This window comes from Coregonus lavaretus (assembly GCF_964263955.1).
Source record: "Coregonus lavaretus genome assembly, contig: HAP1_SCAFFOLD_6766, whole genome shotgun sequence".
NCBI lineage: Eukaryota > Metazoa > Chordata > Actinopteri > Salmoniformes > Salmonidae > Coregonus > Coregonus lavaretus.
This window is the reverse complement of record NW_028157966.1, coordinates 4,221-30,197: the sequence shown is the minus strand read 5'-3', so window position 1 is coordinate 30,197 and position 25,977 is coordinate 4,221. Positions and strand designations below refer to the sequence as shown.

At 43.4% G+C, this 25,977-nt stretch overlaps 1 protein-coding gene across 1 annotated transcript; it reads right to left on the bottom strand.

Moving 5' to 3' along the window:
- Positions 1-228: 228 nt before the first annotated feature.
- On the bottom strand, positions 229-25,977 carry LOC311124589 (thyroid receptor-interacting protein 11-like; the record flags this gene model as incomplete). The annotated part of the gene is made up of 18 exons (XM_084198704.1): positions 229-378; positions 885-1,055; positions 1,367-1,477; positions 3,522-4,037; positions 6,675-6,779; positions 7,542-7,680; positions 8,192-8,394; positions 13,429-13,542; positions 13,763-13,891; positions 14,059-14,444; positions 18,525-18,609; positions 19,077-19,244; positions 19,885-20,043; positions 21,603-22,340; positions 22,594-22,797; positions 25,073-25,186; positions 25,279-25,316; positions 25,593-25,977. Coding segments are annotated over 18 exons (3,915 nt in total), but the record flags the coding sequence as incomplete, so codon positions are not given.

The following is a 25,977-nucleotide window of genomic DNA, read 5'->3' as shown; positions in this document are numbered from 1 at the left end:
AAACCCTGGACTGGCCACCATTTTCCTAACGGGAAACCCTGGACGGGCCACCATTTTCCTAACGGGAAACCCTGGACGGGCCAACCATTTTCCTAACGGGAAACCCTGGACGGGCCACCATTTTCCTAACGGGAAACCCTGGACGGGCCACCATTTTCCTAACGGGAAACCCTGGACGGGCCACCATTTTCCTAACGGGAAACCCTGGTGTGTGTCCATCCAACCTACCTCTGTCTGTACGGCTGTGGTCTCCATCTGTTTCTGTTTGAGCGCCAACATGACCTGGTCCCTCTCCTGCTGGAAGGCCACAGCTTTCTCCTGCATGGACCTCAGCTCATTCAGGAGTTGGTTCAGCTCCCCAGACTTTTGACTGTTGCCCTGGGAAACATATAAATAAAATCAATCAATCAATCAGCTGGTTCTGCTTCCCGGGCCTTCTGACTGTTGCAATGGGACACCGCAATGGAACGGTCAGGTAAAAAAATATAAATATTGTCACATACACCGGATAGGTGCAGTGAAATGTGTTGTTTTACAGGGTCATGCAAATTATCAGTTTGTGAAACAGCAATGGAAGGGTCAGGAAAGAATACAACCATTTTGATCTGTTTGTGAAACAGCAATGGAAGGGTCAGGAAAGAATACAACCATTTTGATCCGTTTGTGAAAAGATTCAACCGAGTGTTTCTCAATTTATTTAAACTATTTAAGAGCCTATTTTACTGTGATCGCATTTCTCTGTCCTCCTCAACTAGATCTGTTATCTATTCCTAAATAAAGGATGTGAGTTATGGCATTACAAGTCTCAAATTATCATTATTCCCAGAAAAATAGTTAGTTAGTAGTTTACATTAACTGATGTTGCACAGTACAAACATCCTAACCTGTTCTCTGTCCTTGAGCATCTTCTCCATGGCGGCAGCCTTCTCCGACATGGCGCTCCTCTCGAACTCCTTCTCCCTCATGAGGAGGGACACCTGCATGTTGGTCTCCTGCAGGGCTCTGAACTCTGACTCCTTCTCCCTGCTCCGCTGGGCCACAGCCTCGTTCTCATCCTTCAACACAATACAGTAACTTTATTGTCCAGGTTTCAGCCAACAACGGAAATGTATCTTCCCTCCAGACAGCACACATACATTTGAGACAAGCACAGGGTCAACCTGCAGTGCAGAAGCCGGTGGATGGAGAGCATGTTGTGGGGTTAAGGGCCTTGCTCAAGAACCCAATGATAGAGAAATGTATTTAGGATGTGAACTTAGCAGCCCTCCAGTTGCCAGATCAATTTCCCCCTTTTTTTTTTAGCACAGGATTCGAACTGGCTACCTTTCGGCTACAGGTTTAACTCCTTAGCCGCTGGGCTACCTACCTTTAGCTTCCTGGTATCCATCTCCAGGATAAGGGCTCGCTCCTTCAGGTTGGTCACGGCCTGTTTTAACACCTCGTTGTCGCTTTCACGGTTCCTCAGGCTCTCACTCACCTGGAGAAATGAACAGATGCACAGATTGAATGCCTGCTTGAACGTCCTGTTTTGCACCTATGTGGACACTCAAAATGGCTGCCAGTCCACACTGTCATGAATCTCCTGGCTGAGGCTCAAAGGCCTAAGATCAGCTTTGGCAAATGGCTGACAACAACCAGACCCTCTTACCCACAGAAGATGGGAGGGGGGGGGGGGCTGTGCTGGTTTTGACACCTTAACACTCTGCCATAAATTAGAGAGGGGGAGAATCTATCTCTGGCCCTCTAGTATGGTGAAAGGAATGTGCTTTGTCCCCCAGAATACTTTTGCCGCCAAAACGTTTAAGTCCAAAAAGTAAACACTGGAACAATATTCCTAACATCCGAATGTTTGGAATGGCCAGTGGGGATCTAAAGACTAATCATGTCATATTGTTTATTATTTTGTGATGTCATTAAAAATGTTAAAACAATAATACTGTAATTTGGAAAGTATACACATTTTATCTGTCAAGTTTACATCCAATATGTTGTGTATACAATATGGAGAATTACAAAAGTATTTTTGTTAAGATAGGAATGTGATTTTAGTTTTCTAAGGAGATCATAGGTTTTCATATAAGCTATGCGACGGTGACTAGACATGCCCCCCTCCGAGTGAGCTCAGAGTCCGTGTCAGCAAGTAGGAACGCCCCTTTCACCAGAGTGCATAAAAAGCCTTGGTAACGAAATTTACATTAGACCAGAAAGTGGTGTGGAGCTGTGGCTACACGGCTTAAAAATGGTTAGACCAGAAAGACCATAAAGCGTGGAGACGGTAGTCCACACGTTTGAAACGGTTAGAACTTTGAATCCCAACACGAGGTGAAGATGATAAACCCACTAGACCAGAACGTTGCCAGCTGGGCGTGTAAAGCGTTCTAGAACTTTGACTAAAGACACGAGGTGGGAAGGAGAAAATCCCATCTCAGACAATCACCGAATATCTGCTCTGCGTACACTCCACTACATTTACATTCACATTTTTAAGTCATTTAGCAGACGCTCTTATCCAGAGCGACTTACAGTTAAGTGAGTGCATACATTTTTCATACTGCCCCCCCCCCCCCCCGTGGGAAATCGAACCCACAACCCTTGCGTTGCAAACGCCATGCTCTACCAACTGAGTTACACGGGGCCAGAACAAAGAAGGAGGACATTGTGACCTCTGGTGGACAATCAGAGCCTCACAAGTGAGCTGAGCGAAGACCCAGCTAAAACCATCCTTTCCCAAGAGGGCTTGGGTCTACTGAGGTTGACGAGCGGCAAACACGTAAATACATTCGTTGGTTTCTTACTCCGAATGGGCGGTGGTTAGGGTGCTAAGTATTACGATTACTTTGAGGGCTTCCAAATGTCTCAACAATAAGACTCTCTCAATTTGTCTCTCCCTATTGACCCCTCCCTCTTTTGATAACCAAGCAGTCATGCTGCTGTTAGTCCACTAGGGACTTTTTCTCATGTATTATGTATATATTCTGTGTTATTATTTATTTAGTTAGCTAGTAAATAAATAATTAAGCCAGTTTGTGTAGTGTTGAATCATAAGTAAAGCTGGGGTTTGTGCAGATCCAAGAAGTCTACGACCGTTCAGAATGACGACTGATAAGAGGTAATGACTGATAACGTTGACTGTTTTATACATATTGATAGGTAAAGACCTTTTAGAGTTTAATTCAGGAGATGATAAATCTATAAACAACTTATTCCGTGGTGCCCCAAATCCTAATGAGTTAATTGTTACATGATTAATTTAATAAGAGTAACAATTAAACATAGTTAGTTGATTCGATAAATAACAGTCATCATATTAATGAAAGTCACGTCACGACAACCCATTATGACATAATTGACCTGAATTGACAGTTGTACTCATTCTAATGAAGGGGTCATTACTCACTTGATTCAGTTGCAATTGAAGCTTTGTTTAATAAGATTTTTTTTTTTTTTAAGTTACATGTCTTAATAGCGCACCCGCTGTGCCTTCCTCACACACACACACACACACACACACACACACACACCTGGTTGAGTTGATCTCCTTTAGTCTTGATGAGCAGGTCTTTCTCCCTGACAGAGCGCTGCAGAGCGTCCAGTCTCTCTCTGACCTGTCTGGCCTCGTCGGCCTGGCCGCGCTGCTCGCTCTCTGACGCCTGGGCTGAGTTAGACAGGCGGTGGTTGTTCTCTTGCAGGGTCCTGATCATAGTCTCCCTCTCAGACAGGAGGGCTCTCAGAGACTCCAGCTCCTGTCTCAGTCCTTCCTGGTTCCCTGGAGGTGGTGCTGCCCCCTGGTGTCTGGGAGGTTCTACTGCAGCAGGAAGCTGGGCAGCAGACAGCGTGGTGACTTCAGGACTCTGCGCCACACTGTCCAGTTTCCCCAGGAGGACATCTTTAGTGCTGCTCAGCTGGCTGATGGTCTGTTGGACGTTGGCTAGCTCATGACTGAGACTCCCCAGCTTCTTCTCCTTCTGCTCATAGCTGTGGATCAGACGGCTGTAGTCCACGGAGAGATTGGAGGTGCAGTCGTTGTCTGCATCCACCTAGGATTAGAGCAAAAACAGTCCCTTATTCATCCCAATAAGGCTTCGGAATGACAATCACTAGTAGGTCCAGCGGGCTGGACACTTCACATTGGGTTGTGATATAATACGATGCCATCACCCCCATTGGCCAACCCCCCCAAAAAAAACTAAACAGAAAACTCAGCTAAAACATGACAAAAGATAATGTTGGTGAAAGACATCCTTTCTGGTGGAGGAGAAGAACAGGTGTTTGTCTGTCTGCGGCGCACGCACGTTGGAGCAGTCGCCGACTGATGAGGAACAGGCTGTCTTCCCGTAGTGAGCTAGGTTATAAGGCTGTCTTCCCGTAGTGAGCTAGGTTATAAGGCCGTCTTCCCGTAGTGAGCTAGGTTATAAGGCCGTCTTCCCGTAGTGAGCTAGGTTATAAGGCCGTCTTCCCGTAGTGAGCTAGGTTATAAGGCCGTCTTCCCGTAGTGAGCTAGGTTATAAGGCCGTCTTCCCGTAGTGAGCTAGGTTATAAGGCTGTCTTCCCGTAGTGAGCTAGGTTATAAGGCTGTCTTCCCGTAGTGAGCTAGGTTATAAGGCCGTCTTCCCGTAGTGAGCTAGGTTATAAGGCCGTCTTCCCGTAGTGAGCTAGGTTATAAGGCCGTCTTCCCGTAGTGAGCTAGGTTATAAGGCCGTCTTCCCGTAGTGAGCTAGGTTATAAGGCCGTCTTCCTGTAGTGAGCTAGGTTATAAGGCTGTCTTCCCGTAGTGAGCTAGGTTATAAGGCTGTCTTCCCGTAGTGAGCTAGGTTATAAGGCCGTCTTACCGTAGTGAGCTAGGTTATAAGGCCGTCTTCCCGTAGTGAGCTAGGTTATAAGGCCGTCTTCCCGTAGTGAGCTAGGTTATAAGGCCGTCTTACCGTAGTGAGCTAGGTTATAAGGCTGTCTTCCCGTAGTGAGCTAGGTTATAAGGCTGTCTTCCCGTAGTGAGCTAGGTTATAAGGCCGTCTTCCCGTAGTGAGCTAGGTTATAAGGCCGTCTTCCCGTAGTGAGCTAGGTTATAAGGCTGTCTTCCCGTAGTGAGCTAGGTTATAAGGCCGTCTTCCCGTAGTGAGCTAGGTTATAAGGCCGTCTTCCCGTAGTGAGCTAGGTTATAAGGCCGTCTTCCCGTAGTGAGCTAGGTTATAAGGCCGTCTTCCCGTAGTGAGCTAGGTTATAAGGCCGTCTTCCCGTAGTGAGCTAGGTTATAAGGCCGTCTTACCGTAGTGAGCTAGGTTATAAGGCCGTCTTCCCGTAGTGAGCTAGGTTATAAGGCCGTCTTCCCGTAGTGAGCTAGGTTATAAGGCCGTCTTACCGTAGTGAGCTGGGTTATAAGGCCGTCTTCCCGTAGTGAGCTAGGTTATAAGGCTGTCTTCCCGTAGTGAGCTAGGTTATAAGGCCGTCTTCCCGTAGTGAGCTAGGTTATAAGGCCGTCTTCCCGTAGTGAGCTAGGTTATAAGGCCGTCTTCCCGTAGTGAGCTAGGTTATAAGGCCGTCTTCCCGTAGTGAGCTAGGTTATAAGGCCGTCTTCCCGTAGTGAGCTAGGTTATAAGGCCGTCTTCCCGTAGTGAGCTAGGTTATAAGGCTGTCTTCCCGTAGTGAGCTAGGTTATAAGGCTGTCTTCCCGTAGTGAGCTAGGTTATAAGGCCGTCTTCCCGTAGTGAGCTAGGTTATAAGGCCGTCTTAACGTAGTGAGCTAGGTTATAAGGCTGTCTTCCCGTAGTGAGCTAGGTTATAAGGCCGTCTTCCCGTAGTGAGCTAGGTTATAAGGCTGTCTTCCCGTAGTGAGCTAGGTTATAAGGCCGTCTTCCCGTAGTGAGCTAGGTTATAAGGCTGTCTTCCCGTAGTGAGCTAGGTTATAAGGCCGTCTTCCCGTAGTGAGCTAGGTTATAAGGCCGTCTTCCCGTAGTGAGCTAGGTTATAAGGCCGTCTTCCCGTAGTGAGCTAGGTTATAAGGCTGTCTTACCGTAGTGAGCTAGGTTATAAGGCCGTCTTCCCGTAGTGAGCTAGGTTATAAGGCCGTCTTCCCGTAGTGAGCTAGGTTATAAGGCCGTCTTCCCGTAGTGAGCTAGGTTATAAGGCCGTCTTCCCGTAGTGAGCTAGGTTATAAGGCCGTCTTCCCGTAGTGAGCTAGGTTATAAGGCTGTCTTCCCGTAGTGAGCTAGGTTATAAGGCTGTCTTCCCGTAGTGAGCTAGGTTATAAGGCCGTCTTCCCGTAGTGAGCTAGGTTATAAGGCTACATCATGGGCTGGATAAAAGCACTCTATCATCTTCAGAACTGGATAATCATTTCTTTAATTTCCCCTCATAAAATAGAAAAATAAATGATATTGTTTGTTCTGTCTCTCGTAAAGCTGTGATTGAGAATAGCCTATCCCAAGGCTATAGAGTTTCATTCTTGGTATTTTTTGAAAGCCACAACAACTTCAGGACAACACCTTTGTAGGCTAGAATATTTAGGAAATAAGCTACCGTTCATAACTGTAACTTGTTCGAAAAACCTTTTATGACAGGCCAGTAGGAGGATAGCTTATTGGACGTCAGTACTTTATCTCAACGTCATTACTGCTGGGCAGACTCATTATCATTACGTTATATAATCATTAATTATTCTAATATATTATTCTGGTTACCTGTCCCTGTAACTTGTGGAGTTCCTCTACCAGCTGGGCTGATTCATGCTGCATGTTCTTTACCGTGGTGATCACCTGCATCTTCCACTCCTCCATCTTCTTCACCTGGATACATTACAATATATACATTAGACCACAGCTAAATTAGACCCACCTTTATGCACGGAATTGCACTATAAACAGTGATTCCTCATCTGTGATGTGAATCATTTTTTATGTCCTTGTAAGGTTTTATGACACAAGGCATAGTTCTGTAAAAACAGACAATAAAATGCTAATATCTTATCTTACCTGCTGTTTCAGTGTAATGCTAATATCTTATCTTACCTGCTGTTTCAGTGTAATGCTAATATCTTATCTTACCTGCTGTTTCAGTGTAATGCTAATATCTTATCTTACCTGCTGTTTCAGTGTAATGCTAATATCTTATCTTACCTGCTGTTTCAGTGTAATGCTAATATCTTATCTTACCTGCTGTTTCAGTGTAATGCTAATATCTTATCTTACCTGCTGTTTCAGTGTAATGCTAATATCTTATCTTACCTGCTGTTTCAGTGTAATGCTAATATCTTATCTTACCTGCTGTTTCAGTGTAATGCTAATATCTTATCTTACCTGCTGTTTCAGTGTAATGCTAATATCTTATCTTACCTGCTGTTTCAGTGTAATGCTAATATCTTATCTTACCTGCTGTTTCAGTGTAATGCTAATATCTTATCTTACCTGCTGTTTCAGTGTAATGCTAATATCTTATCTTACCTGCTGTTTCAGTGTAATGCTAATATCTTATCTTACCTGCTGTTTCAGTGTAATGCTAATATCTTATCTTACCTGCTGTTTCAGTGTAATGCTAATATCTTATCTTACCTGCTGTTTCAAGGTGTCCCTCTCCTGTAGCAGCTCTTCAAACTGGTTGGAGCTGACTCCTCCGGAGTCTCCTGCCTGCAGTACCGAGACCAGGGTATGGCACTTCTGGGTCAGCGCGTCGATCTCAATGTCCTTCTCTCTGATGATGATGATGATGAAGATGAAGATGAAGAAGAAGAAGAAGAAGAAATTGTATTTGCACCTTTCGAGATACTCAATGATCATCTGTAGCTCAATTGGTAGAGCATGGCGCTTGTAACGCCAGGGTAGTGGGTTCGATCCCCGGGACGTAAAAATGTATGCGCACATGACTGTATGTCGCTTTGGATAAAAGCGTCTGCTAAATGTCTTATTATTATTATTATTATTATTATTTACACTAGAAAAGCATAACACAGCAAATAGATACATGCTATTACCAAGTAGAGAACAGTACACTAGAAAAAGGGGCATGATGGCACCAAAACACAACAATATATATCATTTATCGGACACTTTTATCCAAATGAACTTACAGTTAGTCATGCACGCATACATACTTTACGTATGGATGGTCCCGGGAATCAAACCCACTATCCTGTTGCAAGCGCCTTGCTCTACCAACAGAGCTACTGTCTTTTTGGCCACCAAATATTACAACACAACTACACCTGATGATCCGGGACAGGTTCTGGATGGTCTCTCTGAACATCTCCTGGCTGCCTGAGGGGTCTGACATGGTGGACAGCCGCTGGTTCTCCTGCTGGACCTTGAGGAGCACAGCCTCCTTCCCTGCTACGATGTCCATGATGCGGTGGTAGTCTGATCTCAGCTGACTGTTCTCCCGTGTCTTCTCATTCAGCACCGCCAACACCTACATTCATAATAATAATAATAATAATAATACATTTTACTTTAAAAGTCTACATACATTTGACTCTATACTATATACTGTATGTAGACTACTACATCTATACTATATACTGTATGTAGACTACTACATCTATATTATATACTGTATGTAGACTACTACATATATACTATATACTGTATGTAGACTAATACTACATATACTATATACTGTATGTAGACTACTACATCTATACTATATACTGTATGTAGACTACTACATCTATATTATATACTGTATGTAGACTACTACATCTATATTATATACTGTATGTAGACTACTACATATATACTATATACTGTATGTAGACTACTACATCTATACTATATACTGTATGTAGACTACTACATCTATATTATATACTGTATGTAGACTATTACTACTACATCTATATTATATACTGTATGTAGACTACTACATATATACTACATACTGTATGTAGACTACTACATCTATATTATATACTGTATGTAGACTACTACATATATACTATATACTGTATGTAGACTATTACTACTACATCTATATTATATACTGTATGTAGACTACTACATCTATACTATATACTGTATGTAGACTACTACATCTATATTATATACTGTATGTAGACTACTACATCTATACTATATACTGTATGTAGACTAATACTACATCTATACTATATACTGTATGTAGACTAATACTACATATATACTATATACTGTATGTAGACTACTACATCTATACTATATACTGTATGTAGACTACTACATCTACAGTGGGGAAAAAAAGTATTTAGTCAGCCACCAATTGTGCAAGTTCTCCCACTTAAAAAGATGAGAGAGGCCTGTAATTTTCATCATAGGTACACGTCAACTATGACAGACAAATGGAGGAAAAAAAATCCAGAAAATCCCATTGTAGGGTTTTTAATGAATTTATTTGCAAATTATGGTGGAAAATAAGTATTTGGTCACCTACAAACAAGCAAGATTTCTGGCTCTCACAGACCTGTAACTTCTTCTTTAAGAGGCTCCTCTGTCCTCCACTCGTTACCTGTATTAATGGCACCTGTTTGAACTTGTTATCAGTATAAAAGACACCTGTCCACAACCTCAAACAGTCACACTCCAAACTTCACAATGGCCAAGACCAAAGAGCTGTCAAAGGACACCAAAAACAAAATTGTAGACCTGCACCAGGCTGGGAAGACTGAATCTGCAATAGGTAAGCAGCTTGGTTTGAAGAAATCAACTGTGGGAGCAATTATTAGGAAATGGAAGACATACAAGACCACTGATAATCTCCCTCGATCTGGGGCTCCACGCAAGATCTCACCACGTGGGGTCAAAATGATCACAAGAACGGTGAGCAAAAATCCCAGAACCACACGGGGGGACCTAGTGAATGACCTGCAGAGAGCTGGGACCAAAGTAACAAAGCCAACCATCAGTAACACACTACGCCGCCAGGGACTCAAATCCTGCAGTGCGAGACGTGTCCCCCTGCTTAAGCCAGTACATGTCCAGGCCCGTCTGAAGTGCATTTGGATGATCCAGAAGAGGATTGGGAGAATGTCATATGGTCAGATGAAACCAAAATATAACTTTTTGGTAAAAACTCAACTCGTCATGTTTGGAGGACAAAGAATGCTGAGTTGCATCCAAAGAACACCATACCTACTGTGAAGCATAGGGTTGGAAACATCATGCTTTGGGGCTGTTTTTCTGCAAAGGGACCAGGACGACTGATCCGTGTAAACGAAAGAATGAATGGGGCCATGTATCGTGAGATTTTGAGTGAAACCCTCCTTCCATCAGCAAGGGCATTGAAGATGAAACGTGGCTGGGTCTTTCAGCATGACAATGATCCCAAACACACCGCCCGGGCAACGAAGGAGTGGCTTCGTAAGAAGCATTTCAAGGTCCTGGAGTGGCCTAGCCAGTCTCCAGATCTCAACCCCATAGAAAATCTTTGGAGGGAGTTGAAAGTCTGTGTTGCCCAGCGACAGCCCCAAAACATCACTGCTCTAGAGGAGATCTGCATGGAGGAATGGGCCAAAATACCAGCAACAGTGTGTGAAAACCTTGTGAAGACTTACAGAAAATGTTTGACCTGTGTCATTGCCAACAAAGGGTATATAACAAAGTATTGAGAAACTTTTGTTATTGACCAAATACTTATTTTCCACCATCATATGCCAATAAATTCATTAAAAATCCTACAATGTGATTTTCTGGATTTTTTTTTCTCATTTTGTCTGTCATAGTTGACGTGTACCTATGATGAAAATTACAGGCCTCTCTCATCTTTTTAAGTGGGAGAACTTGCACAATTGGTGGCTGACTAAATACTTTTTTTCCCCACTGTATATTATATACTGTATGTAGACTATTACTACATATATACTATATACTGTATGTAGACTACTACATCTATACTATATACTGTATGTAGACTATTACTACTACATCTATATTATATACTGTATGTAGACTACTACATCTATACTATATACTGTATGTAGACTACTACATCTATATTATATACTGTATGTAGACTACTACATCTATACTATATACTGTATGTAGACTAATACTACATCTATACTATATACTGTATGTAGACTAATACTACATATATACTATATACTGTATGTAGACTACTACATCTATACTATATACTGTATGTAGACTACTACATCTATACTATATACTGTATGTAGACTACTACATCTATATTATATACTGTATGTAGACTACTACATCTATACTATATACTGTATGTAGACTACTACATATATACTATATACTGTATGTAGACTACTACATATATACTATATACTGTATGTAGACTATTACTACTACATCTATACTATATACTGTATGTAGACTACTACATCTATACTATATACTGTATGTAGACTACTACATCTATACTATATACTGTATGTAGACTATTACTACTACATCTATACTATATACTGTATGTAGACTACTACATATATACTATATATTGTATGTAGACTACTACATCTATACTATATACTGTATGTAGACTATTACTACATCTACAGTTGAAGTCGGAAGTTTACATACACTTTAGCCAAATACATTTAAACTCAGTTTTTCACAATTCCTGACATTTAATCCTAGTAAAAATTCCCTGTCTTGGGGCAGTTAGGATCACCACTTTATTTTAAGAATGTGAAATGTCAGAATAATAGTAGAGAGAATTATTTATTTTAGCTTTTATTTCTTTCATCACATTCCCAGTGGGTCAGAAGTTTACATACACTCAATTAGTATTTGGTAGCATTGCCTTTAAATTGTTTAACTTGGGTCAAACGTTTCGGGTAGCCTTCCACAAGTTTTCCACAATAAGTTGGGTGAATTTTGGCCCATTCCTCCTGACAGAGCTGGTGTAACTGAGTCAGGCTTGTAGGTCTCCTTGCTCGCACACGCTTTTTCAGTTCTGCCCACACATTTTCTATAGGATTGAGGTCAGGGCTTTGTGATGGCCACTCCAATTCCTTGACTTTGTTGTCCTTAAGCCATTTTGCCACAACTTTGGAAGTATGCTTGGGGTCATTGTCCATTTGGAAGACCCATTTGCGACCAAGCTTTAACATCCTGACTGATGTCTTGAGATGTTGCTTCAATATATCCACATAATTTTCCTTCCTCATGATGCCATCTATTTTGTGAAGTGCACCAGTCCCTCCTGCAGCAAAGCATCCCCACAGCATGATGCTGCCACCCCCGTGCTTCACGGTTGGGATGGGGTTCTTCGGCTTGCAAGCTCCCCCTTTTTCCTCCAAACATAACGATGGTCATTATGGCCAAACAGTTCTATTTTTGTTTAATCAGACCAGAGGACATTTCTCCAAAAAGTACGATCTTTGTCCCAATGTGCAGTTGCAAACCGTAGTCTGGCATTTTTATGGTGGTTTTGGAGCAGTGGCTTCTTCCTTGCTGAGCGGCCTTTCAGGTTATGTCGATATAAGACTTGTTTTACTGTGGATATAGATACTTTTGTACCTGTTTCCTCCAGCATCTTCACATGGTCCTTTGCTGTTGTTCTGGGATTGATTTGCACTTTTCGCACCAAAGTACGTTCATCTCTAGGAGACAGAATGAGTCTCCTTCCTGAGCGGTATGATGGCTGCGTGGTCCCATGGTGTTTATACTTGCATACTATTGTTTGTATAGATGAACGTGGTACCTTCAGGCGTTTGGAAATTGCTCCCAAGGATGAACCAGACTTGTGGAGGTCTACAATTTCTTTCTGAGGTCTTGGCTGATTTCTTTTGATTTTCCCATGATGTCAAGCAAAGAGGCACTGAGTTTGAAGGTAGGCCTTGAAATACATCAACAGGTACTCCTCCAATTGACACAAATGATGTCAATTAGCTTATTAGAAGCTTCTAAAGCCATGACATCATTTTCTGGAATTTTCCAAGCTGTTTAAAGGCACAGTCAACTTAGTGTATGTAAACTTCTGACCCACTGGAATTATGATACAGTGAATTATAAGTGAAATAATCTGTCTGTAAAGAATTGTTGGAAAGATTACTTGTGTCATGCACAAAGTAGATGTCCTAACCGACTTGCCAAAACTATAGTTTGTTAACAAGACACTTGTGGAGTGGTTGAAAAACGAATTTTAATGACTCCAACCTAAGTGTATGTAAACTTCCGACTTCAACTGTACACTACCAGTCAAATGTTTGGACACACCTACTCATTCAAGGGTTTTTCTTTATTTTCTACATTGTAGAATAATAGTGAAGACATCAAAACTATGAAATAACACATATGGAATCACATAGTAACCAACAAAGTGTTAAACAAATCAAAATACATTTTATATTTGAGATTCTTCAAATAGCCAATGTAGAAAATAGTTTTTAAAAAATATAGAAAAACCCTGGAATGAGTAGGTGTGTCCAAACTTTTGACTGGTACTATAAATGTAGTCTACTTGGCGAATAAAGTTGATTCTGATTGTGATTCTGACCTGCTCTCTCTCAACAGCATAGGCCTGCAGCTGTTGCTGAAGAAACATCATGTCCTGGCTGTGGCCTCCTCCCCCCAGGGAGACTCTAGCGTGCAGCGCCTGGATCTCCAGGTCCTTGAGAGAAAAAAAAATGGTATATTTCAATAAGACGACGTTACATAGCCTCAAAAACATGGTTCAACTACACATCTGATATCATGGATGGTCAGTCCTTGCATCCATAGGTCAGTCTATGAATTTAGAGAGATTTTACATTTCTCCAGCCCCATCGTTCAGCTTTTTTTTTTACCAAAACAGTTGTTTGAACTGCATATTGCCCTTTTAAAATACATACCTTCTGCAGGACCATCTGGGAGAGTTTCCCAATCTCCTCTCTGGAGACCGCCAGCTGGTCCAACTGTCTGGTCAGGTTCAGGTTCTTCTCATTCAGCTGGCTGATCTCCGTCTCCTTCTCCTTGATGCCCTTCAGATTCAGATTCAGATCAGATGTATTAGCAAGAAGGCCACCGCAGCTTAAGCCAAGTGAGATGGATGATGTCATTAAATGTATATTCACATTTTTGTCATTTAACAGACGTCAGATTATTTAGTAGATTCTTATAATAATAAATAATAAAATGCAGGAAATACCTTCACCAGACGGTCTATCTCCACCTTTGACAGGTCATGTTTCTCGTTGCAGTTCTCTCCGTTATTCAGAGACGACTGGGTCTTGTCTTCCTGTTGGAGGATGACCACTTCCTGTTCCTGGGAGGAGCGGGTGTGGCCGAGGTGATCTACTTCCTGCTGCAGGCGCCCAATCTCCTCGTCCTTGGCGTGGATCAGCCTATCGTAGTTCTCTCTGCTCTGCTCGTGGCGTTGATGGGCCTGATCCAACTCATTCTGCTGCGCCTGGACAGACTGCTGGGAGGAGAGGAGGCGATCCCGCTGCTCCTCCATTCTCCTCCTCAGGGCCTGCACCTCCTCCCCCAGCCCGTCTCTGGAGCTCTTCAGCTGGCTGATCTCAGTCTCCAGTTCTGTGATTCACATTTTCTGAATGTGACTGTCCTCGATGAGGTAATTCCTTTTGCAGCACTCTCAATACAATCAGGGCTCCAGACTGCAACCTTTTTAAATTCGCATTTCGCGACCCTTTGTGCGAGTTACCATTTTTATAAAAATTGGTCGCACTGGTGTGAGCTGAACAGGCTACCTGGTCACCTCAATCAAAAACGTCCTATTTTTTTGCGACGGATAAAACCATGAATTTATTAAAACAGTCAAATGGGCTGATGCCACCAACTGAAAAAGTTAGTGTCACCGGTGCCACAAGGGGAAAATGTTAGTCTGGAGCCCTGACAATACATACAGACGAAATCACATATTTAAAAACAACAGCAGATAGCAAATTACAGTGCATTCGGAAAGTATTCAGACCCCTTGACTTTTTCCACATTGTGTTACGTTACAGCCTTCTTCTAAAATGGATAAAAGTAATGTTTTTCCCTCATCAATCTACACACAATACCCCATAATGACAAAGCAAAAACAGGTTTTTAGAAACTTCAGCAAATGTATAAAAAATAAAAAACCGAAATACCTAATTTACATAAGTATTCAGACCCTTTGCTATGAGACTTGAAATTGAGCTCAGGTGCATCCTGTTTCCAATGATTTTTATTTTTTATTTTTTTATTTCACCTTTATTTAACCAGGTAAGCCAGTTGAGAACAGGTTCTCATTTACAACTGCGACCTGGCCAAGATAAAGCAAAGCAGTGCAATAAAAACAACACAGAGTTACATATGGGGTAAAAAACATAAAGTCAAAAATACAACAGAAAATATATATACAGTGTGTGCAAATGTAGCAAGTTATGGAGGTAAGGCAATAAATAGGCTATAGTGCAGAATAATTACAATAGTATTAACACTGGAATGCTAGATGTGCAAGAGATTATGTGCAAATAGAGATACTGGGGTGCAAAAGAGCAAAATAAATAACAATATAGGGATGAGGTAGTTGGGTGGGCTAATTTCAGATGGGCTGTGTACAGGTGCAGTGATCGGTAAGGTGCTCTGACAACTGATGCTTAAAGTTATTGAGGGAGATAAGAGTCTCCAGCTTCAGAGATTTTTGCAATTCGTTCCAGTCATTGGCAGCAGAGAACTGGAAGGAATGGCGGCCAAAGGAGGTGTTGGCTTTGGGAATGACCAGTGAGATATACCTGCTGGAGCGCAGACTACGGGTGGGTGCTGCTATGGTGACCAATGAGCTAAGATAAGGCGGGGATTTGCCTAGCAGTGATTTATAGATGGCCTGGTGCCAGTGGGTTTGACGATGAACATGTAGTGAGGACCAGCCAACAAGAGCGTACAGGTCACAGTGGTGGGTAGTGTATGGGGCTTTGGAGACAAAACGGATGGCACTGTGATAGACTACATCCAATTTGCTGAGTAGAGTGTTGGAGGCTATTTTGTAAATGACATCGCCGAAGTCAAGGATCGGTAGGATAGTCAGTTTTACGAGGGCATGTTTGGCAGCATGAGTGAAGGAGGCTTTTTTGCGAAATAGGAAGCCGATTCTAGATTTAACTTTGGATTGGAGATTCTTTATGGGAGTCTGGAAGTTGAGTTTACAGTCTAACCAGACACCTAGGTATTTGTAGTTGTCCACATACTCTAGGTCAGACCCGTCGAGAGTGGTGATTCTAGTCGGGTGGGCGGGTGCCAGCAGCGTTCGATTGAAAAGCATGCATTTAGTTTTACTAGTGTTTAAGAGCAGTTGGAGGCTACTGAAGGATTGTTGTATGGCATTGAAGCTCGTTTGGAGGTTTGTTAACACAGTGTCCAATGAAGGGCCAGATGTATACAAAATGGTGTCGTCTGCGTAGAGGTGGATCTGAGAGTCACCAGCAGCAAGAGCGACATCATTGATATACACGGAGAAAAGTGTCGGCCCAAGAATTGAACCCTGTGGCACCCCCATAGAGACTGCCATAGGTCCAGACAACAGGCCCTCCGATTTGACACACTGAACTCTATCTGAGAAGTAGTTGGTGAACCAGGCGAGGCAGTCATTTGAGAAACCAAGGCTATTTAGTCTGCCAATAAGAATGCGGTGGTTGACAGAGTCGAAAGCCTTGGCCAGGTCGATGAAGACGGCTGCACAGTACTGTCTATTATCAATCGCGGTTATAATATCGTTTAGGACCTTGAGCGTGGCTGAAGTGCACCCATGACCAGCTCGGAAACCGGATTGCATAGCGGAGAAGGTACGGTGGTATTCGAAATGGTCGGTGATCTGTTTGTTAACTTGGCTTTCAAATACTTTCGAAAGGCAGGGCAGGATGGATATAGGTCTGTAGCAGTTTGGATCTAGAGTGTCACCCCCTTTGAAGAGGGGGATGACCGCGGCAGCTTTCCAATCTCTGGGGATCTCAGACGTTATGAAAGAGAGGTTGAACAGACTAGTAATAGGGGTTGCGACAATTTCGGTGGCTAGTTTTAGAAAGAAAGGGTCCAGATTGTCTAGCCCAGCTGATTTGTAAGGGTCCAGATTTTGCAGCGCTTTCAAAACATCAGCTGTCTGAATTTGTGTGAAGGAGAAGCGGGGGGAGCATGGGCAAGTTGCAGCAGAGGGTGCAGAGTTGGTGGCCGGGTTAGTGGTAGCCAGATGGAAAGCATGGCCAGCTGTAGCAAAATGCTTGTTGAAATTCTCGATTATTGTAGATTTATCGGTGGTGATAGTGTTTCCTAGCCTCAGTGCAGTGGGCAACTGGGAGGAAGTGCTCTTATTCTCCATGGACTTTACAGTGTCCCAAAACTTTTTGGAGTTAGTGCTACAGGATGCAAATTTCTGTTTGAAAAAGTTAGCCTTTGCTTTCCTGACTGCTTGTGTATATTGGTTCCTAACTTCCCTGAAAAGTTGCATATCGCGGGGGCTATTTGATGCTAATGCTGTACGCCACAGGATGTTTTTGTGCTGGTCAAGGGCAGTCAAGTCTGAGGAGAACCAGGGGCTATATCGGTTCTTAGTTCTGATCATCCTTGAGATGTTTCTACAACTTGATTGGAGTCCACCTGTAGTAAATTCAATTGATTGGACATGATTTGGAAAGGCACACACCTGTCTATATAAGGTCCCACAGTTGTCAGAGCAAAAACCAAGCCATGAGGTCGAATAAATTGTCCGTAGAGCTCCAAGACAGTGTGTCGAGGCACAGATCTGGGGAAGGGTACCACAAAATGTCTGCAGCATTGAAGGTCCCCAAGAACACAGTGGCCTCCATCATTCTTAAATGGAAGAAGTCTGGAACCCCCAAGACTCTTCCTAGAGCTGGCCGCCCGACCAAACTGAGCAATCAGGGGAGAAGGGCTTTGGTCGGGGAGGTGACCAAGAACCCGATGGTCACTGATAGAGCTCCTGAGTTCCTCTGTGGAGATGGGAGAACCTTCCAGAAGGACAACCATCTCTGCAGCACTCCACCAATCAGGCCTTTATGGTAGAGTGGCCAGACGGAAGCCACTCCTCAGTAAAAGGCACATGACAGCCCGCTTGGAGTTTGCCAAAAGGCACCCAAAGGACTCTCAGACCATGAGAAGCAAGATTCTCTGGTCTGATGAAACCAAGATTAAACTCTTTGGCCTGAATGCCAAGCGTCACGTCTGGAGAAAACCTGGCACCATCCCTACGGTGAAGCATGGTGGTGGCAGCATCATGCTGTGGGGATGTTTTTCAGCGGCAGGGACTGGGGAGACTAGTCAGGATCGAGGCAAAGATGAACGGAGCAACGTACAGAGAGATCCTTGATGAAAACCTGCTCCAGAGCGCTCAGGACCTCAGACTGGGGGCGAAGGTTCACCTTCCAACAGGACAACGACCCTAAGCACACTTTATGTAAATGTGATATTTCCTGCAAGTTTTATTTACACATTTGCATTTGCTAAATTTCCTAAAAACCTGTTTTTGCTTTGTCATTATGGGGTATTGTGTGTAGATTGATGGGGGGGACGACGACGACGACTTGTAATCCATTTTAGAATAAGGCTGTAACGTAACAAAATGAGGAAAAAGTGAAGGGGTCTGAATACTTTCCGAATGCACTGTATATTTACCTGTGATGATGTCCAGGGTGCGTGGCTCGGCCAGGCCGGGGTGCTGGGGTCTGCTCTGCTGGTCCCTGAGGCGGTCAATCTCCTCCTGATAGGATGATAAGAATGTATTAAACTTTGATTTTATATTTTACTTTTCATTACATAAATTAATAATATCAAAGTACTTTAAAGCGGGAGGGGGGGGGGAACAACAATGCAATTAAAAAAAACTAAAATAAATAATTAAATGGTTAAGATGGACAATCATGGCAGGCCGGGTGGTTCAGTAATGGCAGGACGGGTGGTTCAGTAATGGCAGGACGGGTGGTTCAGTAATGGCAGGACGGGTGGTTCAGTCAGTGAGATTTGTAAGAGTGGCGGTGAGGTTTAAGTTTAATTTCCCGAGGGGAAAAGTATCTTAGACACACAGTACTGCTGTATACAAAACAGACACTGTACATTCCACACTCAACATGTGTCAATGTGTACTTGTCACTATCCAAATAAACCCAAAACGCATAGCATAATAGATCCATTGCACGTTACCCCACGTCATTCATACTGTCGACGTACCTTCAGGTGGCTCTTGTCTTCCTTCATGCCTCCCAGCTGCTTGTCCTTCTCCTCCAGAGCTGCCCTCAGGGCCCCAGCCTCCTCTGTGGCTGCCTGGACCACGGCCTCCATCTCCCTCTGGGTGGCGGCCATGCTAGACCTCAGGCTCTCCATGAAGGAGTCCTTCTCCTGGAGATTCACATTTAGAATCAGAAAAATTTAAAATGCGCAATCTAGCGATTGCTACATACATTTTGGGACTTTTAAATTAATGATATATAGTCATTGATTATAAAAAAATATATATATAACTTATAAATGTGTCATGAGCTTAGTTCAACTGTCGTAGCCAATCAGACTGCAGACGTTCTACTCCATTGTTTGTAAACAACGTAATTGTAAACAAACACTGTATATCTCCAAACCATGGTTAAATGTATCATTTTGATCTCATGGTCAGTCCTTGTATCCATAGCCGTCTATGAATTTGAGAGTCGTTACATTTCTTCAGCCATATCCATCCCTAATACCCCCAAAAAAGGTGGCGGGGTGACCACTTTGTTGTTGTTTTAAACTGCAGATTGCCCCTTTAATGTACTTAATGAGGTAATTCCTTTTGCGGCAAACACAATACGTACAACCAAAATTATACAATCCAAAACAACAGATTGCAAAGGATATTTACAAGCAAACTAGGCTGGATAAGTGCTATAATTTCATAAAATATGTCAGAAAGGTCTGTCACAGAGTCAGATAGAGGACTCATTGATATACCCATTATAACACAACAGATGAGTCCTCTATCTAACTCTATGGTAGGTCAGCTGACCTGGAGGAGGTCGGTCAGCTGTTTCTGTCCGGCCACGGTGATGGACAGCATCTCGTTGGTGTCTCGGTGGTCGGAGGCCATCTGCTCCACGTCTCTCCTCAGCTGGGAGATCTCCAGATCCTTCTCCTGGTTCAGCCTCACCGTCCTCTCGTGCTCCGTCTGCAAGTAATCAAATCAAAGTTTTTTATATAGCACTTTCAACAAAAAATGTGGTTCAAAGTCAACGCTTAATGAATTAATTTAAATAATGATGAAAGTGAGAAAGATAAAAACAACTTTCTAGACAAATATGAAATGAAGACAAATATGAAATGAAGACAAATATGAAATGAAGACAAATATGAAATGAAGACAAATATGAAATGAAGATTAATATGAAATGAATACAAATAAATATGAAATGAAGATAAATAAATATGAAATGAAGATAGATATGAAGGTGTACAGCAATCTTTAAGTCATACCACATATTCTCAATTGGATTGAGGTCTGGGCTTTGACTAGGCCATTCCAAGACATTTAAATGTTTCCCCTTAAACCACTCGAGTGTTGCTTTAGCAGTATGCTTAGGGTCATTGACCTGCTGGAAGGTGAACCTCCGTCCCAGTCTCAAATCACTGGAAGACTGGAATAGGTTTCCCTCAAGAATTTCCCTGTATTTAGCGCCATCGATCACAATTCTGACCTGTTTCCCAGTCCCTGCCGATGAAAAACATCCCCACAGCATGATGCTGCCATCACCATGCTCATCTGACCAGAGCACCTTCTCTTCCATATGTTTGGGGAGTCTCCCACATGGCTTTTGGCGAACACCAAACGTGTTTGCTTATTGGTCTGTGAGTTTTGGTGGGCGGCCCTCTCTTGGCAGGTTTGTTGTGGTACCATATTCTTTCCATTTTTTAATAATGGATTTAATGGTGCTCCGTGGGATGTTCAAAGTTACTGATATTTTTTTACAACCCAACCCTGATCTGTACTTCTCCACAACTTTGTCCCGGACCTGTTTGGAGAGCTCCTTGGTCTTCATGGTGCCGCTTGCTTGGTGGTGCCCCTTGCTTAGTGGTGTTTCAGACTCTGGGGCCATTCAGAACAGGTGGACTTTATTTAACTAATTATGCGACTTCTGAAGGTAATTGGTTGCACCAGATCTTATTTAGGTGCTTCATAGCAAAGGGGGGGAATAAATTTGCACGCACCACTTTCCCATTATTAATTTTTTTGAATTTTTTGAAACAAGTAATTTTTTTCATTTCACCAAATGAAAAATATGAAATGAAGATAAATATGAAATGAAGACAGATAAATGAAGATATTAAGTGCCCTAGCCTGATGCAGCAGCCTCTGCCACACATTGTCTACAACCCATGTCAAACTCATCCCACGGAGGGCCGAGTGTCTGCGGGTTTTCACTCCTCCCTTGTACTTGATTGATGAAGGTCACAAATTACTCCCCTCACCTGGTTGTCTAGGTCTTCATTGAAAGGAAAAACCAACAACCTGCAGACACTAGGCCCTCCGTGGAATGAGTTTGACACCCCTCGCCTACAATGTCTGCATAGGTTCGAATCTGGCCTACTGCCCTTTGACACAACCTCTCTCTGTACCTCCCCACTGACATCCTCTCCCTCTCTATCTGTTCAATAAAATACCTTAAAATATATCAAATAAAATGAAGATAAATAAATTGATTAAACAGTAAAACTAATGAAACAGCGGACCTGCAGTGCCGAGGCGTCCATGGAGCGGGCAGCGGTCAGCTCCTCGACGGTCTGCTGGTACTGCCTGGTCTGCTCCTGGAGGCCCCTCTCTGCCTGAACCAGCTCCCCTTCCAGCTGGCTCTTCTCCAGCTTCAGAGCCTCGATGCGGGTGTCTTTCTCCAGGACCGTCCTGCTGAGAGCGGCCTGGACCTCCCTGACCTGCCTGGCCAGCTCCTCTATCCTCCCCTGGGCCTGCTCAGCCTCTGTCTTCAGCCTCTGGTTCTTCATCTTCATCTCGTAGTCTTCTGACATCACCTTCTCCTGGGAGCTCCTCATCTCAGCCAGCTCTCTCCTGAGCTCCTCTAGTTCCTTCTCCAGTTGCTCTCTGGACCCACCGGATTCTCTCCCTCTCTCCCCAGCCTCACACAGCTCTGCCCGGGCAGCAGACAGCTGCTCCTCCCTCTCCAGTAATGTTCTCTGGAGCTCCTGGGTCTCCCTGCGTGCCTCATTGCCCATCTCTGTTGCCTGTCCCAGTTTGTCTCTCAGCACCTTAACGGTGCCCTCCAGCTCCTGCTTGCCCATGTGTAGGTCGTTGAGAGTGAAGGCACTCTGGCTCAGTTTCTCCTGCTGGGCCTGCAGCTCTTGCTGCAGCGCCACCCTCTGGTCGGTGGCGGTACTGAGTTCTGACTTCAGCCTGGCCACCTCGGCCTCAGATTCCTTCAGCTGAACGGAGAGCTGCTCCTTCACTGAGATCACATGCTGTAACGTGGAGACAACACAAAACAATAACAGCATGTCAATAACCTTGTCTAGGTAGTGTTACTTTGCTGTGTCTCTACCTAATATAGACCTTTGACTTGTTTGATAGCATAACACAAATGTGAGTGGAAAAACCATAACCCGATCATGCAACCTTGTCTTTAAATAAATTCAAAATGAGATGACCATTTCCCTTTCTATTTTCAACATGTTCTCAAAAACCCAGTGTGGTCTGTACGAGTTCAAACCCGACCTGCGTAGCCTCCTGGTTCTGTCTGTCCAGTTCTTCCAGCTCGTTGAGGAGGGTATCTCGTTCCTCCTGGGTCTCTCTCAAGGACTGCTCGCTCTTCTCTAGCTCCGCCCTCAGCCCCGATAGCTGCTCCGAGGACTCCCCTCCGTCAAGGCTGTCCGACTCCACTCTCCCCTCGGCACTGGCAAGTCTCTCCTGTAGAGTCAGCTGAGGAGTTAAAAAAAGAAATACATAACAAAATGTGCACAATAATGAAATAATCCAACTGAATCAAACACCATTGTAGAAAATCCTTCTCAGGGCCATCTCTTACCCTCTCTGAGACAACGGTTTACTATGTCACTTTGTTTCTAGTTATATGCACAGTTGAAGTCGGAAGTGTACATACACCTTCGCCAAATACATTTAAACTCAGTTTTTCACAATTCCTGACATTTAATACTAGTAAAAATTCCCTGTTTTACAGTGAGGGGGAAAAAAGTATTTGATCCCCTGCTGATTTTGTAAGTTTGCCCACTGACAAAGACATGATCAGTCTATAATTTTAATGGTAGATTTATTTGAACAGTGAGAGACAGAATAACAACAACAAAATCCAGAAAAACGCATGTCAAAAATGTTATAAATTGATTTGCATTTTAAATGAGGGAAATAAGTATTTGACCCCTCTGCAAAACATGACTTAGTACTTGGTGGCAAAACCCTTCTTGGCAATCACAGAGGTCAGACGTTTCTTGTAGTTGGCCACCAGGTTTGCACAGATCTCAGGAGGGATTTTGTTCCACTCCTCTTTGCAGATCTTCTCCAAGTCATTAAGGTTTCAAGGCTGACGTTTGGCAACTCGAACCTTCAGCTCCCTCCACAGATTTTCTATGGGATTAAGGTCTGGAGACTGGCTAGGCCACTCCAGGACCTTAATGTGCTTCTTCCTGAGCCACTCCTTTGTTGCCTTGGCCGTGTGTTTTGGATCATTGTCATGCTGGAATACCCATCCACAACCTATTTTCAATGCCCTGGCTGAGGGAAGGAGGTTCTCACCCAAGATATGACGGTACATTGCCCCGTCCATCGTCCCTTTGATGCAGTGAAGTTGTCCTGTCCCCTTAGCAGAAAAACACCCCCAAAGCATAATGTTTCCACCTCCATGTTTGACGGTGGGGATGGTGTTCTTGGGGTCATAGGCAGCATTCCTCCTCCTCCAAACACGGCGAGTTGAGTTGATGCCAAAGAGCTCGATTTTGGTCTCATCTGACCACAACACTTTCACCCAGTTCTCCTCTGAATCATTCAGATGTTCATTGGCAAACTTCAGAAGGGCCTGTATATGTGCTTTCTTGAGCAAGGGGACCTTGCGGGAGCTGCAGGATTTCAGTCCTTCACGGCGTAGTGTGTTACCAATTGTTTTCTTGGTGACTATGGTCCCAGCTGCCTTGAGATCATTGACAAGATCCTCCCGTGTAGTTCTGGGCTGATTCCTCACCATTCTCATGATCATTGCAACTCAACGAGGTGAGATCTTGCATGGAGCCCCAGGCCGAGGGAGATTGACAGTTCTTTTGTGTTTCTTCCATTTGCGAATAATCGCACCAACTGTTGTCACCTTCTCACCAAGCTGCTTGGCGATGGTCTTGTAGCTCATTCCAGCCCTGTGTAGGTCTACAATCTTGTCCCTGACATCCTTGGAGAGCTCTTTGGTCTTGGCCATGATGGAGAGTTTGGAATCTGATTGATTGATTGCTTCTGTGTACAGGTGTCTTTTATACAGGTAACAAACTGAGATAAGGAGCACTCCTTTTAAGAGTGTGCTCCTAATCTCAGCTCGTTACCTGTATAAAAGACACCTGGGAGCCAGAAATCTTTCTGATTGAGAGGGGGTCAAATACTTATTTCCCTCATTAAAATGCAAATCAATTTATTACATTTTTGACATGGTTTTTCTGGATTATTTTGTTGTTATTCTGTCTCTCACTGTTCAAATATACCTACCATTTAAATTATAGACTGATCATTTCTTTGTCAGTGGGCAAACTTACAAAATCAGCAGGGGATCAAATACTTTTTTCCCTCACTGTAGGTCAGATAGGATTACCACTTTATTTTAAGAATGTGAAATATCAGAATAATAGTAGAGAGAATGATTTATTTCAGCTTTTATTTCTGTCATCACATTCCCAGTGGGTCAGAAGTTTACATACACTCAATTAGTATTTGGTAGCATTGCCTTTAAAATGTTTAACTTGGGTCAAATGTTTTGGGTAGCCTTCCACAAGCTTCCCACAATAAGTTGGGTGAATTTTGGCCCATTCCTCCTGACAGAGCTGGTGTAACTGAGTCAGGTTTGTAGGCCTCCTTGCTCGCACACGCTTTTTCAGTTCTGCCCACACATTTTCTGTAAGTCATGTAAGGGAGTTTATTTAAGAATTAACATTGTGGCGTGCAAAACAATGGGAACGTTAGGACCCATTAAGCAAGCTGAAATCACCTCATATAAAACTTTAAGTTTTTGTTTCACCAATTCTTCCTCCTTCCTCAACGTCCCGATGATGGTGTTGAGTTCTAGAACGTCTGCGTGTTCCACCTCCATCTTTGGTTCACTCTGTTTCCAACAATCAACACAACCATAACAGCAGTGAAGAAACAACATATTTCAACACCATTGTAAATACAGTACGTGATCAGGATGCACACCTGAAGACTCTTCAGCCTCGAGATCTCCTCCTCTGCACCTTGAAAAGATGACCCCAAAAAAAGTTTGAGTTAACCTGAGCTTTTGACAAATAACTAAAACCCACTAAAGGGATGGAATCAATTCCATTTCAATTCAGTCAGTAACTGAATGGAAAATGTGAATTTCAGTTTTCCCCTCACTATACTTTGTGTATAATGTGTATTTTATATTGTATTATACAGGACGCATTTGGAAAAGAGACCTAGGTCTCACAATATGTCTTCCCTGTTAACATAAAGGTTCAATAAAAAAAAAATCAATACTGAGACTGTACCTTCGAGAGCTTTCCTCAGCCCCTGTATCTCCTGGTCTAGCTGGGTCTTATTCCGGGCTTTCCCCTCCTGCTCCTGGACACGCGTCTGGAGCTCCGCGACAGACGTCTGCAGCCGAGTGTAGTTCTGCAACAGCTCAGCGTTCTCGGCCCGCGCCTCCTCTTTTTCCTGCTGCAGCGTGGCCTGTCTCCTCCCTGCCTCCTCCAGACCGGCTGTCAGCTCCTTCAGCCGCACCTCCTGCTCCTCTGCTGCTTCCTTTAAGGTCTGGATGGTGCTCTGGAGGAGGTCAGAGGGCACGGAGGAGTCCTGAGGAGCGTTGACTGTGGCTGGACTAGTGCCTGGAGGGTCCGGATACAGAGGGTAAACATGTAAGGGAAATCTGTGAGT